General features: G+C 49.7%; 1 protein-coding gene across 14 annotated transcripts in view; it reads left to right on the top strand.

Moving 5' to 3' along the window:
• The window catches only part of Mical3 (microtubule associated monooxygenase, calponin and LIM domain containing 3), a 176,660-nt gene that overhangs the window by 51,169 nt on the left and 106,363 nt on the right, over positions 1-19,128 (top strand). For all 14 annotated transcript variants that reach the window (XM_021188783.2, XM_029534850.1, XM_029534843.1 and 11 more), the window contains exons 2-5: positions 14,804-15,146; positions 16,487-16,694; positions 18,472-18,588; positions 18,967-19,068. In XM_021188783.2, the coding sequence (XP_021044442.1) occupies positions 14,883-15,146; positions 16,487-16,694; positions 18,472-18,588; positions 18,967-19,068 (691 nt within the window). In that variant the 5' untranslated portion in view covers positions 14,804-14,882. The remainder of the gene's footprint in view (positions 1-14,803; positions 15,147-16,486; positions 16,695-18,471; positions 18,589-18,966; positions 19,069-19,128) is intronic.

The following is a 19,128-nucleotide window of genomic DNA, read 5'->3' as shown; positions in this document are numbered from 1 at the left end:
TGTCAGTCAGTCCAGCTGTGTGTTGGGTCTGTCAGTCAGTCCAGCTGTGTGTTGGGTCTGTCAGTCAGTCCAGCTGTGTGTTGGGTCTGTCAGTCTGTCCAGGGTTTTTGATGTCACTGCCCTTGCTGCTTTTGCTTACACTTGTACATGAAGTCAAACCCAGGACTTGGACCGAAGTCAGTCTCAAGAAACAAGCCGTCCGGAGGGCCCTGCAGCTATGTGGGTACCTCAGCTAAGACGCCTGTGCCTCACGCTAGAGTTCAAAGCGTCTTCCCCATAAATCTCATTGTGTTTCTTTGATCAGCTATTTAGCAAATTACAGGGTTGGGGATTCACAGCCTGTTGCTCTCTGCCGTGCCAGTGAAAGTGTCCAGCCGTTGGGAGGAAGGACGCTGCCCGTCGAGGCCTTAACTGACTGCCACGTGTTTGGTACCTTGGCTCTCAGACTAAAAGTCTCTGGTGATGGAGAGATTTGTGCAACACTCACTTTGTGGAGGAGGGGTGCCGGAAGGCTGAAGCTGACAGAATTTTGTTTCCCTTTTTTCCTTTTGAGAGAAGGTCTCACTGCATAGCCCGGGCTGTTCTTGAATTCATAATAGTTCTGCCTCAGCCTTCCCAGTGCTGGGTTACAGGTACTAGCACTTAGCCCAAACTAAGGAAATCTTTCTTTTTATCTGAGAAGGCTTTTTTTTTTTTTTTTTTAACCAGTAGTTAACTCTATTGAAGATTGCATCAGATGAGGTAACTTGGCAGTAAAGGCTGCCAAGCCCGATGAAAGAAGTGACTCCTGCAACGTGTCCCTGATCTTTCCTGTGGCCTAAAAGTCAGGCGCTCTGGTGCCATGGGACTGGAGGCCAGTTACCTGGTTTGTAGTTTATTTAGATCCCACGACTCCTTTATCGCTGTCGTCTCTATTCAGAGTCATCACTGGATACCAAGCAGCCGGCGTACAGGACATTTGGTTAAACTGAATTCTCACCAGTAGGCCTCTCTCGGTCAGAGGGGATATCTCTCCCTATGGGTACAGTGCTCTGAGCTGTCTGACATGGCCCTGGTGTCCCATCCTCCTTCCACGGCCTGTCCAGGTGATTGTCACGGAAGTGACATCTTTTCTTCCTGCTAACCCCCCAGAGGCCTCAGTAGCTCACAGGGGTGAGAATAACAACGTCGTCGGTGTTTGCTCCACACTGACTCTGAGGAGGTGTAACTCCCTCGACGGCACACTCCTGTCACTCGCAGAATGTCAGGGTGGACGCTAGAATGAGGAGAGGCTGGCAGAGTCTGACAGGCTGTGCTTTCCCTTCTGTCAGCCCATGGTGATGACTCCTGGACTCCTGTCCCACACCGCTGGGTCCTCTGGGGCTTCTAGAGGTGTCTTCGGAAACACGGAGTCACTTACTCAAGACCTTTGACAATAACGCCCTATGACAGTAGTTCCTGTATGTGGGTCAAGTGTCTTGTTGAACAGAATGCGCCTTCTTTTCCCCAAGCGAGTGGTACTTCTGAAGGCGCCTGTTAAACCCACACCTGAGCTGGGTTAGGCACACTCAGGTCTGCTGGTCTGTTCCCGGATCAGTTTTCTAGCTGTGGTCCTTAGTGCAGGTGATGATGCTGTCCTAAAGCTCATGGGAGAGCAAGTCGTGAGGATGACTTGTTGGGAGTAAGACTTGCACAGGCCACAGCAGCTGAGAGGGGGTCACAGCAGTGACACTTCCTGACATCCCTACCCCGACCCCCAGAACACATGTGTTCTCCTAGACTTTACAAGTTCGTGGGGCAAGAGTGTTTGCCCTCTGAACCAGAGCCGGCAGTGATCCTGCTACAGGAAGCTAGAATTTTAGAAGAGCAAGTGTGTGTATGGAGGTTCACCTCAAACAGTCTCTTGCCATCTGCATTGGCATTTTAGGACATGGCAGACCCAGAATGTAACCTGTTGGCTTTTCAGGGTCTGTGCTGTCTAATCTCATTGGTAGTGAAAGGAAGTCTTCTGTAGAAACTTGGGAGGTATCTGGCTCTGAGCCCAGAACGGTTGGAATCTTAGAACTAAAGGAGCCCATGGTGGCTGTCTTTTGGCAACTGGGTTTTAAGGGAAAAGAAATACAAGTTTAGGCTGTACTCAGTGTTGTCCTAGGGGGCTCATCCTCTAGTGGGGTCCCTGGCAGGAAGGGAAAGGTTGTGGGCTATGCATTTAATAGACCTGGCCACGGCAAGCCAGGGTTGTTGCAAAGGGTGTGGGTGTGTGTGTGTGTGTGAGATCAGCAATATTAGAGCCTCCTAGGAATGTAGGTATACATGGCCCCTTCTGGCTAACAAGAGGCGTGGTTACTGGTGGGTGTTGAAAGTGTGGCCTCTGCCATCAGAGAGGAGACACCAAGGGAGATGAGGGAGATGAGACTGGCTGCCTGGTGGGGGATGAGGCCAGGGGAGGGGCGTGTCTTAGGGCCCTTAGCAGGGGTCTCTAGTGAGCAAGGAAGAGGATGCATTTGGCTGAAGACAGCCAGCCCAGATATGAGGTATATCCCAGAAAATGTGACCAAAGAAAACTGTACTCTTAGAAGCATAGGACATACCACTGGTACTGGGTCTTTTGTTTGTTGGTTGGTGTTTTTGTTTTTGTTTTGGTTTTGGTTTTTCGAGACAGGGTTTCTCTGTGTAGCCCTGGCTGTCCTGGAACTCATTTTGTAGACGAGGCTGGCCTCGAACTCAGAAATCTGCCTGCCTCTGCCTCCCAAGTGCTGGGATTAAAGGCGTGTGCCACCATGCCCAGCTCTGATACTGGGTCTTGACAGAGCTTTGAACTTTGCTAAGAATCCAAACTGAAGTTTCCTGAAGTCTGTGTGGGCAGAAATGCAGCCAGAGTGAACATTGGCATTATGTGGTGCGGGATTGGAGAAGGTTAGGGCTAAGGTATTGTTCCAGCAAACCACAGTAGCAGTCTTAGTGTTTCACCAATAAGAGGGTAGGGAGACTTTGTAAAGTGGAGGTCCTGGAGACCTCTAGCAGGTCAGGTTGATAGTGGGAGAGCAGAGGCCAGGTCACTGTCTCCTCCCAGTGGGTGGCATTTGGCTCTGTGAGGAGGAAGCTGTGTGTGACTGAGGGTAGAGGGGACTTTTGGAGTAGTAGAGACGCTTTGGGACTTCTCTGTATGGGTGCCTGCTGTAGGGTGTCTGTCTGCATAGCCGCACTTGAAAGCATATGGTTCTCAGGAGCATAGTCAGAAGGTTGAAACTCAAGGTCGTGCGGTTTTATGAAGAGCAGCAGATGGAGGAATTCGGGCCTTCCGAGACTCTGGACCATGGGAACAGGACAGCAGCAGGGAGAGGCAGGAGGCATTCCTGGGCCCAGAGCAGGGGTGGGAGTTTCCAGGAAAAGCCATAGAGAGGGCACCAGGGAGATAATGGCTGAGCCTTTCTCAGAAAACCACTGTGGGCCTCAGTGGAGTGGCAGAGACAGAAGCCAGATGGCAGAGGCAATGATGACATGAACAGGAAAGGATCCTTGGGGGGGGGGGGGGGGAAGGAGGTGCTGACAGGAGCAGCTTTAGTAGCCTAATCTCAGGAGGCCCAGGAGTCAGGAGGGAAGAGGCCAGTGGCCCAGCGGGGTACGGGGTGAAGGGAACCCTGAGAAGGAAACTGGGGTGAGAGGAGGTTTAGAGTGTGTAATGGGTGGGCGGTAGTGATGGTTGAATGTTACTAGAGTGTTCTTAATCAGAGGAGGTTGGGGGGAAACGTATGGTAGAGATGAAACCACATTTCCAGGAGACTAGATGCGATGAACTGTCCATTTTAGAGTCTTCTCTGAGGCAGGAGTGGGGTCTGAAGGGCCAGAAGCCCTGAGCTCACTTCCCCAGAGAGAAGACCACAATACTTGTGTGTAAGAGGTGAGCTCACTGGACAGTGGGGGTGGGGACAGGGATGGAGTGGACCACTTGAAAACTAGAAGCCAAGTCAGGAGAAGCCGGGGACGCATTCAGGGAAGGCCGACCGGGTAGCATTGAGGCCAGACGAGCCATCAGAGATAGTGGACCTGTGGCCCCTTCACTCAGCACTGCCGGGAGTTGGAGGCACTACATGTAGGTTGTTTTGTCTTGTGTCCGTCCGCTTCGGAAGCTGATGGCCCAAGTATTAGTTCTCTGTCTCATTTTCCACCGGATCAGAAGCTGAATTTTGAGATGCATGATAACCTTCCTGACCCGCCATCTTAGTGGAGAAACAATTCAGATACCCCTGGCTGAGGGCGGTGTAGTGCAGTGGTTTTTCTGACACAGATTTTAAACACGTAACTTGGAATTAGAAATATCATAGGTCCTTACCTTATCTACGTGGGAAGCCGGCTGGCGCTTCACAACCCTGATACGGCTATTCTTTTCTGGAAATAGGTTCTTTCTGTGGGTAGTCATTCTGGGGTGACTTGACTGTTGGAGCAGAACTTCCCCTTAGCTCCTGGCTCCTGCCCTGCTCTCCCTTTCTTCCCTGAAAGCCTTACATTTCAGGCTGGAACAGGTCAGAGCCAGGTAAGGGGTCCTGCTAGACGGGATCCTTCCTTCTCCTTAAGGCATTGATTCCCAGTTCCCTGCACAGTCCTCCCAACCTGGTGGCGCTGGTCTGAGAACATGCCACCCACTTTCATTTAACACCGCGCCTGCCCTATGACCTCATGGATTCCTGTCTTAGACCCTGGCACCTTGGTACCAGGCTGGAGAAGCTTGTCTTTTCAAGTGCTGGTTACTGGGTACTGCTTAGGCCAGCAGCTGTTCCAGGCATGATGGATGACAGGGCCTGCATGGGGGGGGGGTGTTGGGAGCTGCAGAACAGCGAACAAGTGACATTTGTAGCATTTCAAATCAGAGTGTGTACTTTGGAGAAAACCAGGAAAATGGCACAAAAAGTGTGGTATCCGTGGTGGTGGTGGTGGTGGTGGTGGTGGTGGTGGTGGTAACGACGACGGCGACAGCTGTGGCGGAGGAATTGGTGGTAATGGTCACGTGTGCTAGCCATTGGCTCTTCCACTGAGCGACATCCCTAGCCCAGGATAAGGAGCTGTAATCCGTGTGGTTGGGGCAGGCTGTTTACTAGGGTATCTGCTGTGTGAGGTGTTCATACCCTGAGAGGGAGAGAGTCCTTTCTCTGTTCATGGCTCTATTATTTCTAGAGCCTTGAGAAGTACTGGGCTGGTTAACAGGTGATATATAAGTATACATTACATATACATCACATACACATATATATTACATATACAGTACATAAACATAACAACATGTATATTCAAATATGTATTTGATGACATAAGTGGATCTGGGAAGGTTATCATCTTCAGAAGAGCAGCAGAACCCATGGGCTGCTGTGTGTGGAGCAGAACCCATGGGCAGCTGTGTGTGGAGCAGAACCCATGGGCAGCTGTGTGTGGAGCAGCACCCATGGGCTGCTGTGTGTGGAGCAGAACCCATAGGCTGCTGTGTGTGGAGCAGAACCCATGGGCAGCTGTGTGTGGAGCAGAACCCATGGGCAGCTGTGTGTGGAGCAGAACCCATGGGCAGCTGTGTGTGGAGCAGAACCCATGGGCTGCTGTGTGTGGAGCAGAACCCATGGGCTGCTGTGTGTGGAGCAGCAGGAAGGCCTGTGAGGTGGCAGGGAGGACTGGGGCTCAGCAGGAGGGGGTAAGGATCTGGGTAGGCTTCGGAGACTTTCCTGAGGGCCTGTCAGGTAATGCTAAGATGGGGTTGCTTGCTTTCTCTACTCTGCTTGCCAGCCGGCATGCACACAGCAGAGCGTTCTAGAGGCTGCCGATTGACGTGCGGTGTTGCAGCAGGTGACACGGGGCAGCGGATTGGGAATGCAGCTGTCCTCCTCGACCCACATTAAGAGATTTGCATAAAGGTCAGACGAAGTTACATTTCTGTTTTAGAAAGTCGTCCATTCCCACAGAGGTAAGAGATTGCTGCTCTAAAGGGGGCTGGCGAGTATTCACTCTTCAGTTGCAGATTCATGAATAGCAGATATCGATCACCATCAGTTGAGAAAAAGCTAGGCAGGAGACCTGGCTTTTGAGTTTGATAGTGTGAAAGTCAGACAGGACCAGTGCACTGTTCCTGTGCAGTAGCAGAGATGTCAGTTCAGAAGACAGTGGGAGAAGAAAACTATGGTTGTAGGCACAGACATGTTGAAGGAGGGTGCTGTAGAGAGTTATATGGGATGGGGACAGGGCTGAGTTTTGAAGACAAGAAGGCTTTCGTGGATGGGAGTGGTCCTGCTGGTGTGGAGGAACTGATGCAGGAGGCAGTGCGAGATGCTCAAGTGTTCAGGTGGAGCATGGCTTCAGACAAAGAACAGACATGGTCCCCCTTCGTTGGAATGGGAAGGCAGAGGAGACAGGCATCGCCATAATGATAGAAACCCATAAAGAACATTGAGAAGGTACAGAAACTGAAGACCACGTCAAGAAAAATGGTTGAAAGATAGTATGCAGGTAGCTGTCACATGACAGTAACTCACGCTGCTCTGGAGGCCTGCAGTGATTAAAGTCTGGATTGTGGAGTAAAATTTCTGGGGCTTTCTGCATAAGAACAGCATCCTTGAGGGGTTAATGTTTCCGAGTGCTCAGTGATGGCAGACTGCTTTATAAGGAAGAATCACTGTCACTTGGGGCTATTGTGTGTCTAGGATGGTTATAGTGAAGCATGGGGTTATCTACTAGACTAAATATCTCTCAGTTGCTTCCCAGCCTTGACCCTGGTATGTTTGAAGATTCTGTAGTGGTCTTACCAGGCAGGCTAAACCCCTGAGAACCTCTAGATTTTGTTCCAGTTAATTCCAGTTGTGTGCAGGAGTATATTCTAAGCCCTTTGCTGCAAGAGAGAGAGAGAGAGGTATTCTAAGGCAACCCCTCTCAGAGTCACACCATCTTGCTGAGCTCCATGATGGCCTTCAGGAGGTATTTGTATCTCTGAACTGCTGGGCCATGGCAACTCTGGTCCTTGACGTCTCCTTACCAACTGGCAGCCTCTGTGTAGTTACAGCCATTTGAAAGCCCATCATTCCACAGGACTTAATGAAGTACCTACTGTGTGCCTGGAACAAGATGGTTAGTACATAGGAGCCAGCCGTGTGGAGAGGGAAACACGTGGACTTGTCTGTTACCCGTGTTTCCCCCCTCTGCCTCCACCTGCTCAGTGATACTTTCTCCCCAGTCAGACCCTTCCACCTCTCCCAGCCTGTGTGGTTCCTCTCTGTGCATTTGATAGAAGCAGGGCTGAAGTTCACCCGTCCTGCCTGCCTACTGTCCCTACAGTGAATAGGGCCGTGCGAGCTAGTGTTCGCTGAAAAGTGCAGACAGATTAGTACCATTTTAACAGCCTAGCCTTTCCACAGCCAGGAGAAAGCGTTCCTAGGAAACTAGCCTTCTCTTTCTTCCACTTACGAAAGGCTCCGTTTCTAAAGAGCAGGTGCCGTGATAAACTGTGATATAAAGAGGTATCCTGGATTACACAGCCTTGCTAAATGTACTTGAAAGCTTGCACCCACAGATATGCAGTTTGATATGCAGATATGCAGGTACTGTAGCCATGCATTTGTCATCTAGCAGATGCGGCTACCCACCACCCGCAGGATCCTTAGCACACACTGGGTCGAGCTTTCGTTTCTAAAGCTGCATTTTCAAGTGGTTTTCAGATGGCTAAGGCCATAGGTTCTAGGCAGTTGCAGCTCGAACTGAACAGCTGCAGGGGCTGTGCCGCCCCTTGAGATTGTTTAACTTTCTTTTAAAAAGACTTACTTATTTTTATTTTACATGTATATATGAGTGTCTGCATATAGTGTACTAGAAGAGGGGTCAGATCTCCTACGATTGGAGTCAGAGGTAAAAGTCATTTCCTGAGTGACTGCTGGGAGCTCAGCCTGGGTCCTCTGCAAAAACCAGCACCTTGAACTGCTAGATGATACAGTTCTGGGGTTGGTTGAATTTTGCTGTGTACCTTGTATACTAAACATTTTACATTCATTTCCTTGGTTTCTTCAAAACTCGGATTCTTTCCACTTTGCAGACAAGAAAGCTGCAAGGCACAACACTTGCAAACATTTTCTTCTTGATTCCTTGCATTTTGAGGGTTACTTTGGTCGGCGTTGACTGTGTTCCTGGTGGTTGTATGTTTTGGGTGTTTGCCTCGTGTGTGTTGGGGCAGCAGAACCCGAGGCAGAGGTCAGCTGGTTTCTGGCTCACTCCATTTCTCTGTTGCTTAAGTATTCTTTGTTTTCCCAATAAAGTAGTTTGTGGGCAGAGAAGCAACCAAATAAATAAATAAATAATTTGTAACAGTTTAAGCCTGTTCTCGCAGAGTTAGAGACTTTGAAGAAAACCCAGAGGTTGTGTGCTCTCAGCTTTAGTGGAACCCCTCTAGGTCAGTCCACATCCCTGAACATGTTCTCTGTAACATCTTTCACTCCTTCGCCATCTTCTCGGCCATGAAGGCCCAGGTGTGTGCTTTACCGTGGGTCACTCCTTCAAGAAGGAGGCTGCTTGGCTCCTGTCTGACACGCACCAGCTCCGCAGAAACGGCGTGTTCTCATTACAGGTCAAGCTCTGCTTACTGAGGCTCTGCTGCGGTTGTGAGAAAGCTCGTTGTTAGTTAAGAGAGATAGTTAATGATTTGTTTGCAGACAAGCAGGGCAAACGAAGGCCACCACAGTCTGAATAGGATGCACTAAGAGGAAGGGGCAGCATGGGGGGGCAAGACCCATTTCACGTTTCTCCTCAGTTCTGTTCGTCGTGAGTTTGATGCTAACCCACATGAAAGGTCAGGAGAGATCGAAGGATAGAACGCATTAGAAACAAACAGGTGTGGAATTGATATCTCTGTGAAAGCACTTGCACTAGGAGCCAAAACCACGTCAGCTTCAAAGACAGCATACTTGGAAAATCTCACAATAAATATGCCCACTAGCAAGGACACAGTACGCAACGTGCTCACTAGTGAAGACAGGACACACGGTGAATACTAGTGAGGACGCGGTGCCCGCTGTGTGCTTGGTAGTGAGGACATAGTACACACTGAGCTTGGTAGTGACGACACGGTGTACACTGTGTGCTCGTAGTGAGGACGCGGTGCACGCTCTGTGCTCGGTAGTGAAGACCAGAAGCCTTTGCTGCTGAAGTCAGGATCCGGGCTCAGCTGCCTGCCTCCCCTGCTTCTGTTTAGGTAACGTTTGTCAGGGCAGTTTGGCAAGAAAGGGCGCCCACACTGAGAGGCCATCTCTGTTTGGTAGGTGGTAGACCGTTCTGCCCAGGAAACCCTCAGAGATTCCCTCCACACACGCCAGGAGAAGGGAGCAGGGCCAGGCCAGCTAGACCCTACAGGGAGTGACCTGAGAAAATTACAAAAGCAGTTCTCTTGATAGTAGTTTCCGAGAATGAAATACTTGAGAATTAACCCAGAAAACAAACACAACATTTAATGAAAACCACAAAATATTAACTGAATGTCAGTAAACAGATATGAGACTACACCCTTCTTTTGTTGAAGGAGTTAGAATGTCAGCATTATTCGGATAGTTACAAACAAAAACCTAACACTTTCATCACATTCCTAAGGGCCCTAAATATCCAAAACAGTGTTTGAAAGAAGTACAAAACTTGGCTTCCCCATTTCAGAAATTAAGACAGAGCTACAGTAATCAAGCCAGGCCTGGCGACACACTTATCATCTTCATACGTGGAAGACGGAGGCAGGGGCATCAAGAGTGTAAGGCCAGTGAGTTTGAGATCCGCTCGAGCTAAATGAGGTACTACCTCAAAAAACCAAGTGTGCTTGCCCTGTAGGCCTGAGGAGCTGAGTTTAGATCCTCAGGGCTCACGACGTGGAGGCCAGTGCAGTCGTGGTTCTTGGCCGTAACCCCAGCACTGGGGTTCTCTGGCGAGTCTGTCTAGTCAAAGTTGTGTAACCATCAGCACTCTAACTACATCTTCATAACTCTGCTTCTTCCCCTGTAGGCCCAGCAGCCATGATTCTACTCTCTGACTCTGACTTTTACTCCCTTAAGTAGCTCACTTAAGTGGGACCATAGAGCATTGGCCTTTGATCGTGGTAGTGGTTATGCGAAAGGGTATCATTTATAGCCCAGGCTGGCCTTGACCTCCTAACCCAAGTGTGGGATTACAGGCATGCTCCACCACACCTGGCAGCATATCTCTTTTTCTGTTTGGTTTAATTTGCTTTATCCATGTTATAGTATATTCCAGAATTTCCTTTTCAAGGCCAATAATAATAACAATAATAATAATTATTATTATTAATATATGTACATACATGTGCGTGCACATACAACTTCCTTATCTAGTCATCTGTTGATAGATACTAGATTTCCATATCCTATCCATTTTGACTAATACAGTAAGAGTATTCAGATCTTTAAGATCTTGCTTTCAGTTCTTGAGTGGGGATTGTCATGTCATAAAATATTTCTCCGAAGACCCTCCATACCATTGAGTTTGAGCTTGCCTCCTGGAAGCTGGAGCTTCATCTAAGAGCTGTGAGCTACAGAGCTGAGTGCAGTTAGAGGAGACAGGGACCCCAGCCCAGAGGTTCCGGGTCAGTCCTGGCTGCCGGCTAGACCAGGGCTCTCTGTCCCCTGAAGCCCAGCCCCCCAGCTGCAGAGGCCATTCGAGAGCACAGCCATCCTGGTGATTTGGATGCTATTTCAGGGGCAAGTCACAGAGACGCTGAGTAATCTGAAATACATTCCTTTTGTGTTTCCTCTTAACTGCTCCAAGGGAGGCACTCCTGGTCCTCTGCTTCCAGGATCTGTCCTGACACATTAGTGCCCATGGAGTGGGCCTGGGAAAGGAGCGCCTCCTACAGTGGCCTTTTGGGGTCAAGATTTGTGCACCTGCTGGCAGAAGTGCATGAGGTGGCCTCTGTTCTCAGACGGTGATTTTTCCCCATGCCCTCGAGCCCCTAGGTTTTTCTAGACAGTGTTTCTCAGTGTAGCTCAGAGAGACCTAGAACTCACTCTGTAGACCAAACAGACCTTGAACTCAGAGATCCACCTGTCTCTGCCTCCCAAGTGCTAGGATTAAAGGCGTGTGGCCACCCCCACCACCCCCACCAGGTTAGAGTGTGGTTCTTATTTTTATTCTTATACTTCTGATCCCCACCCCCTTTCTATTTTCATCGGTCATTCTCCCCTGCCTTCGCTACCATCTGTTCTAAGAGCTGGGCGTCAGGCGTGCAGTGCTGCTCCCTCGAAGTGCTGTTCCCGGCGCTCTTCCAGGCTGCCCTCTCACCAGCACTCTCCTCCACAGCCCAGGCGTGTGGCAGCTGAGACAGAACACCCAGGGTGTCAGTTTGCAGAGCCACAGGATGCTCTGGAAACCCAGCCTCGCTCTTTCTTCCTCCTCAGACTCCTAGCTTCCCTTGCTCCCTCCTGGCACACCTCAGCTTTTCCATCCCCAGGAGTTCTGGCACTTTCTGGCCAGGTTTCCTGGTCTCTAGGTTCCTGTGATTATGAGTGTTGGTTTTTCCCAGAATGCTAGGATGGGTGGCACGCTGGGTGAGGAGAAGGCAGGAAGACTGATGACCTTCAGGACAGACCGGGGGTGGGGGGGCACGGGGACGTGACGCCTGGCAGGATGGGCCCATCTGCCATTCTTCCTGGCCATTCTCGGTGTGAGTCACAATGCCGGACAAATGCGCTGGGGAGCCAGACAGTCCCCGTGCAGCCGAGTGGGATGGGCCCAGCAGTGCTGGCCGCCCCGGGCTGCCCTCCGGCTTTGCTCACCTGGCTCACAGAGGTGGAAAGGGAAGGCAGCCCAAGGGACTTTGTCTCGGGTAGTCTTACCCCGATGCCTGTTGCATTGTTCTGAGAACCAGCCTACCTCTGTTTATCTGGTGTCATTAGTGTCCTGCAGGTCACGATCCCTTAGCCAGGGCACCTAATACTTGCCTGCCACTCCCGAGCAGCCGTTTAGCAACCCTTTGGGGAACTGGACTGACACAACTCAGACTAGCATTTCACACTCTCCGAAGAGGGGCCAGGATGGTTGTCAATGACGGTGTTCAGCCATGATGAAATTTGATTTGGGAGTGGGCAATACTCAGCCCAGGGGCTGTCAGCTCAGTGGCTAGAGCTGTTGTTTGGAAAGTCATATCCACGGTGATCTTCAAGGTGTCCGCGTGAGCACAAGGCCGTGCTACAACTAAAGGCTTTAGAGATACGTGGCATGAGGGGCACATGCCCCCGGGAGCAGAGGAAGGCGCGTCTTTGTGAGTTCAAATCCAGCCTGGTCGTCACCATGAGTTCCAAAAGAGCCAGAGATACATAGTGAGACCTTGGAAAACAAAAACTAAAACAAACAAACAAATATGTTGTGTAGAATCTTGACTTATGCTGGATTCAGAGTGAGGTTCTGAGTATACTGAATTCTGCCAAGAGGTAGTCATTGGCGGCCGATCAGGAACAGAGGAAAACCATTTTCCTTCTTGGCACAGGTGTGTTCAGAACTCCCGGAATGTTGCTCTGTAACTCCAGTAGCATTACGGTGGCTGTGAACATAGGTAGGGGGTGGGGGTCGGGATCGGAAGGCGCAGGGCAATGCCCGCCTGCCCCGAGATCTGTTTACAGCCACTGGTTGTTCCTAGCCACCCTTTCTTGTGCCTTCTCCTAAAGGTGTCTGGATTTTTCCGCTCTTACAAGCTGTCTTTTGACTGGCTACCGTTTCTAAGATAAGTCTGGGCTTGTGAGAAGAGAACAGACTTTTTATGGACGTCAGAATATTTTGCTTGTTGCCATGACCTAAAGTAAACCTTTATTTAGGGGAGACAGGGGGGTGGTTCTAATTAATTCCAGGATTTCTTTTATTTGTTTTTGTATTTTTTATGTGTGGGGTTAGGGGTGGAGCCCAGAGCCTCTCCCACGTTAGGAGATGCTCCGCCACTGAGCCACACCCCCAGAAAATTCATTAGTATTCTTTTTTTTTTTAAAATCCTGTTCTTTTGGCCAAGATCCACATCATGGATATCAAGACAGGCCATGTTTATTAGCAATGTGGCTTTTAATAATCCAGAGCCAGGAGGGTTGTTGAGTAAGTCACAGTTCTGTGGTAAAAAGCCAAGTCAATGTGTGTGGTAAGAATCACCATCTTGCACTCTTGGGCTTGTCCTCTCAACTGGGAAACCGGAGGGGAAACACCAGCCCCTGTACTTCCCACCCCCGCTTAGGAAATGCGAGACGTGTCCTCAGGTGCTATGATTTAATCCTGTGAGGTTTCAGTAGGATATAAGCAAAGCCAAATGTTCCTTCCTGCTTCACCGAGAGCATTCTGTTGCAAAGTAATTTGTCCAAAGCAACAGCTTCTCTCAGTTGTGAGGTCGTCCGTGTCATAGAATTTAGGGCCTGTCTCTTGAGAATTCGGTTCCCGTCAGCACCCGCAGCCTGGTGGCTCCCGCCGGCTTGAGGCCACCCACTGGCTAGGGGGCCCGCTTCTTGCTTGCTAGCACCGAGTGCAATGCCTCTCCTGAGCTTCCCCCCATCACCCCATCCCAGAGTGAAGCATCTTCACAGCAAAGCCCCACCCACTTTCACGTATCCCAGAGGCAACTGAGGATGTGGTGGGCTGTTCTACCTGGAGCACCACAGGAGTGCTGTGGCCAGAATTGTCCTAGCATTAGACTCAGAGGACTCGGGGGCTCCAAGAGTTAACAGGTCATGCCCCAAGTCTGGAGACCCTCCTCAGACCACCCGAAATGGGAACTCAAAGCTGCCCGAGGAAGACCAAATTCTGAGGGTCATGCAGCCCCCAGCGCAGACTCCAGGCTGGGGTGGGACTCCCTGCACTCCCTGTCATATGTCTATAAATAGTAGTTCAAATAAAACACGACACGAAAGGGATCAGGGGAGGCCCAGGTAAGGAAGTACACAAGGCTGCTGTTTCCCACCTGTTCAAATGTCTGTCTTTATCCGTATGTGGAAACTGGTAGAGATCGTTTCTGAGATAACATTGTTGTTATTGTAAAATATGAATGTGGGAAAACTCGATGGCCGTAAACCCACCCTGCATGTACCACGTGGAAAGCTTCGTGAGTCTTACGTGCCAAGTGACTCCAGTGGGTCTCCTGTTTCCTAATCATCTCTGACACGGCCCTTTGCTTTCCTTCAGCCCTATCTCTACAAATTCTTATGGTAGTCTTTTAAGGGGGCTTGTCCTCCTGCTGGCCTCGGACAGATTGGTGAAGCTAGGGTCTTGTGAAGCGTCCTGGGCCCTTCTGTCTCATGGGCTCTCAGGTACCTGGATAGTTTCCATTCCTGCTATATTCTACACTGATGGCTCCTAAACCTGGTCCCTCTCACCAGCCACTCAGTAAACTCAAAGTCATTCGTACTAAGTACCTCCATTTAGTGGGGCCAGGACAGTGAGCTTGCCAGCCATCCCCACAAGTGAGTGCTTATGGTTTTAATCTCTCAGCTTGCTCAGTTTCCTAGTGGCGGCCTCCGTCAGAAAACTGGGAGTCACTGCTGGCTGACATGTAGGTAGGAGACCCTCATGGAACAGCCAGAGTGACTTCCCTGCCCAGTATTGCATGCCTTCCTTGCCTAGCTGAAAGCCACAGCAGGCTGTGAATTACCCACTGTAACATCGTCTCTGTGATCATGTCACCCACTAGACTGTCAGCTCCCTGACACCCGGATGGTGCCTGGAGGGTTTGAGGTCACACCTGTCAGGGATGTGACTGTCACTGCTATATGGGTAGGAGCATGTCTCGTGGGAAATGAACAGAGATGTTGACCGTTTCCTTTTCTTCCTTGTTTTCTGTTAGATTAAGGTGACAGACAGTGCCAGGTGGACCAGCACCATTCCACCACCCGTCCGTGGAGCTGTGCCAAGAGTAGGGGAACATGGAGGAGAGGAAGCAGGAGACAACGAACCAAGCTCACGTCCTCTTTGACCGCTTTGTCCAGGCCACCACCTGTAAGGGGACCCTCAGGGCTTTCCAAGAGCTCTGTGACCACCTGGAGCTGAAGCCCAAGGACTACCGGTCCTTCTACCACAAGCTCAAGTCCAAGCTCAACTACTGGAAGGCCAAAGCCCTCTGGGCCAAATTGGACAAGCGGGGGAGTCACAAAGACTACAAAAAGGGCAAAGCCTGCACCAACACAAAGGTAGGGATTCTGGGAGGAGAGCCAGGCTCAGCTGGGCCAAAGGGGTTCCTTCTGCCCACCAGACTCCATTCACGTAGTCAGTTATTGACTGTTCAAAGTTTGAGGGTAGGTGGGGAATAACTGGTAGGAGAATGCAGGTTGCTTAGCAGGGACACAGGCCAGGCTCATATGAGCATCTGTGTCTTAATGGTTCCTTTTCCTTGTTACCTTTCCATATTCAGCACCTGGTAAGGCTCTGTCACGAGGTCTGCTGTAATTCACAAACAAGGACCCTGTGAACTGAAGCATTTCTAGTGCTGCCTTCCTAGTATGGAAAAAGTTAGTTCCTGTGAAATAGCTTTGGACTGACTTCTGAGAGATGCACTCACCTGAGTTGGGGTAGGAGTGAGGAGGTGAAGGAGAGAGAGGCGTGCCCTGCTGCCTTCCCTGAGGAAATCCTTTTGGGAGAAGTTTGAGGAAAGTTAGTAAACAAATTTCCAGAGACTTCAGGGCTGTTATTTTGGCTTTTCATGTCTTTTAATTTACCCTGTGGGACATCCAGAGAGCCATCCTATAGAGAAGTGTAAAGATCTGAAGGCCTGGTATCACGAACGACTACACTTTAACTTAAAATAAAATAAGGGGTGCTCGGAGGTAGCCCACTTGCTTCACAGGCCCTGGATCCCCAGCTTCAGCACCCCCCTCCCCAAAATCACACATGCACAGCACTCTACATGTATTTTAAAACAAGATAGAACATAGCTCTCTGATGCCTCTGCTGAAGGAGTTAAACAGATGGTGTACATACATACACTCAGGCTTACACACACATTAGATAGATAGATAGATAGATAGATAGATAGATAGATAGATAGATAGATAGATAGATAGATAGATAGATAGATAGAAAGAATGAATCTTTGAAAGACAAAAAAACTTCCCTGTACATGAACTTTTGAGTCTTGAAAGTTGTCTCTTGGGCATCATTTACGTGGTAGTCCCAGACTTGATTGCCTGGATGAGGCTACTAATCTTTCCTTTGGCAGCAACCTTAGAGACTTCCTAAGGGTCCTGTCTTAATAAAAGACAAGATGTGATTTTCATGCTGTTTGTTGAGATGATGCCCCATTTAAGTCTTGCCAATCTATGGGTTCTCTACGCTGCTTGAGGTAGACATGCCAGGGGTTCAGTCTTCCCTGCCCAGCAAGCGTGAGCTCATCCTTCAAGCCACTGCAAGGACTCTGTGGTCCCAGGCAGGCTTCCGGCGTCTCGGTCCTGGAGTTTGGACATAGGGGTGAATGTTACAAGAAGTGGGACTTGAGAGGCATGGCCTTGGCCCTGAAAGCACCTGTTTCTTTCAGTGTCTCATCATTGGAGCTGGCCCCTGTGGGCTCCGCACAGCCATCGACTTGTCCTTGTTGGGAGCCAAGGTGGTTGTTATTGAAAAGCGAGATGCCTTCTCCCGCAACAATGTCTTACATCTCTGGCCCTTCACCATACATGATCTTCGAGGCCTGGGTGCCAAGAAATTCTATGGCAAGTTCTGTGCCGGAGCCATCGACCATATCAGTGAGTAACACCAGTTCTTCTTGCTTCCCTTTTTCAGTTGGTTAAGTGAGAACTTCCTCCTCATCAAGCGTTCGCACCCACCACCCTAGTCTATAACCTGCCTTCTTAACCAAGTGGGTCTCTTGTACAAAGGAGTTAAAGTTTGGTATAAAGATCCTTAATTGGGAGCTAGTTATGGTGGTGCATGCTTTTAATCACAGCACTCAGACAGATTCTGAGTTCGAGACCAGCCTGTTCTATGGAGAGAATTCTAGGACAGCCAGTTACTACACAGAGAAACCATGTCTCCATAGACTTTTGGTTAGGTCTTGGACTCTTGCTGAGTACCAATGGTATGTGCAATTCAGTTGAAGGGAAAGGGTAGGCATTGAGAATGAGGTGGGCAGTAAGAACCCTCTGGTGGTTCTTAGTTCAGTGGAAGAAGTGCACAGCTTTGATGCTGCACTGTGATCCTGCACGCCCTCTACAGTGCCATTGGAACAGACCTGGGAAACCATACACATATAAGTTAGAGTCGAGGCTTAGACACATATGCCAGGTCCACTGTGAGAGCGTCTGTGTTAGGTAATGAGTGAACTCAGGGCCTTGTGTTTATCTCAGATGGTCCTGTTTTCATGACTGTAAATGCTCAAACTGAAACCAGTTTGGAACAGTGTCTGTCTCACCAAGCTAGAGAAATCTTTTTCCTGTCATTAATTAGTCAGGCAAATGTTAGTAAGGAGCATTTGGGCTGAGCTCCTCCACGTGTGACCTGGAAAGACACTCAGCCATTAGACCTTTTTTTTTTTGCTGTTTGAAGTGGTTATACCAATTTATTCAACACTAGCTGGCGGCTGCCACATTCCACTGGCAAGAGGAAGTGCTCAGCCCATCTGCCAGGCTGTAATTTGTAAAGCGTCTCAGAGCCCACAGTTGTCTACAAAAATAAAGTGTGTGCTGGCTCGCCTCTCAGCGCATCTTTGGGGGTGTGACTCAGAAGGGCGAGGATATGGTCAGCCGAGGAGAGGAATAACCAGGATGACTTAGCAGGGGATTTGCGAGTGCTCCAGCTCATTAGTCACAGGCTACAGGTAAATTTGGCCTTAAGAGAGGACCAAGGGTTGACCAATTGAATTTGTGGTCCTCATCTCTGGCCAAATTTATTTTAGGACAGACAGTAGTATCTTAGATCAGGGACAGGATCTGTGTCTCTGTTACCTGGTGTTGGTTCCAGATGTGGCGGGGACCCTTTAGACATCATTTATGTGTATTACTGTGATGATGAACAGGATTGTCAGCCCTTTTGGACCTAGGTGTGCATACCTGTAACTCACTGGTGGTGGGGATAAGATGGGGTTGTGATTTCTTTTGTGCATCTGGTAGGAATGTGTGAGGTTAGCAGGGGGTCAGGGTGGAAGGCGGATGCAGTGGCATCTTACCCGTGGGCACACCTCTCGTGTGGCTGCCTCTGATAACAGCGGCTCTCACTGGACCCAGGAAATAGAAGAGCGATTCTCCTCTGCCACAGTTCTGTGCTATCTCTGTAATCATGTCAGATTGTTTGGGACACCCGGCTCCCGAAGCGGGGTGGCTTAGTGTATCCAGACTGTTCCTACCACTGTTTGATGTGTCCTTTACAATGTGGAGAAATAAATGAGAGTTCGTGAGACACATCTCTGCTGTGACAGCCTTTGGGAACCTGAGCTGAGGTGGATGGATGGGCCTGAGGGTATGCGCCATGGGGCTTTCGCCTCCCCATCCCCATCCCCTCGCTGTCAAGATGTCTATGTTCTTCTAGGTATCCGTCAGCTCCAGCTAATCCTCCTGAAGGTAGCCTTGATCTTGGGCATTGAGATCCATGTCAATGTGGAATTCCAAGGACTTGTTCAGCCTCCTGAGGACCAAGAGAATGAACGTGAGTCCTACTGGACTGAGGAGGAAGGCATGAGGGCACTTAGTGGGTGAGCACAGCCGAGATCATGGGAGGAGCCAGAACGACTTGCAGGCGGTTTCAGTGCTGACTAAAGGGGCTTTGATCATGCAGTCTGGGCTTTTCTGGGCTTTTCTGGGTTACCTAAGAGGCCTTTGGCACAGCATTAGGTGTGGCGAACATTCATATTATAAAAAATTTGAAGGTAAAGAAAGTCTTTGTGAGCGCTTGTCAAGGTTTCCTGCCTGAGGCCATCCCTTGTTGTATTTCACGTGGTACTGTGGATTGGGATTTGGTGTGATCTTTGTGTGGGGGTATGACTTCGTCTGGGTTGTGACCTTCGTTTTTGCTCTTGGCTCACAGGGATAGGATGGCGAGCATTGGTGCACCCCAAAACTCATCCTGTATCAGAGTATGAATTTGAAGTTATCATCGGTGGAGATGGGCGTAGGAACACCTTAGAAGGTACTGGCTTTTGCCTATGCTTCTTTGCCTGGCTTTTCACAGTGGAGGCTGGCCTGTCCC

The sequence above is a fragment of the Mus pahari genome, chromosome 2, assembly GCF_900095145.1.
Source record: "Mus pahari chromosome 2, PAHARI_EIJ_v1.1, whole genome shotgun sequence".
Lineage (NCBI taxonomy): Eukaryota > Metazoa > Chordata > Mammalia > Rodentia > Muridae > Mus > Mus pahari.
Note: the sequence above shows the minus strand (reverse complement) of the source record. Positions and strands in the feature narration are given on the sequence as shown.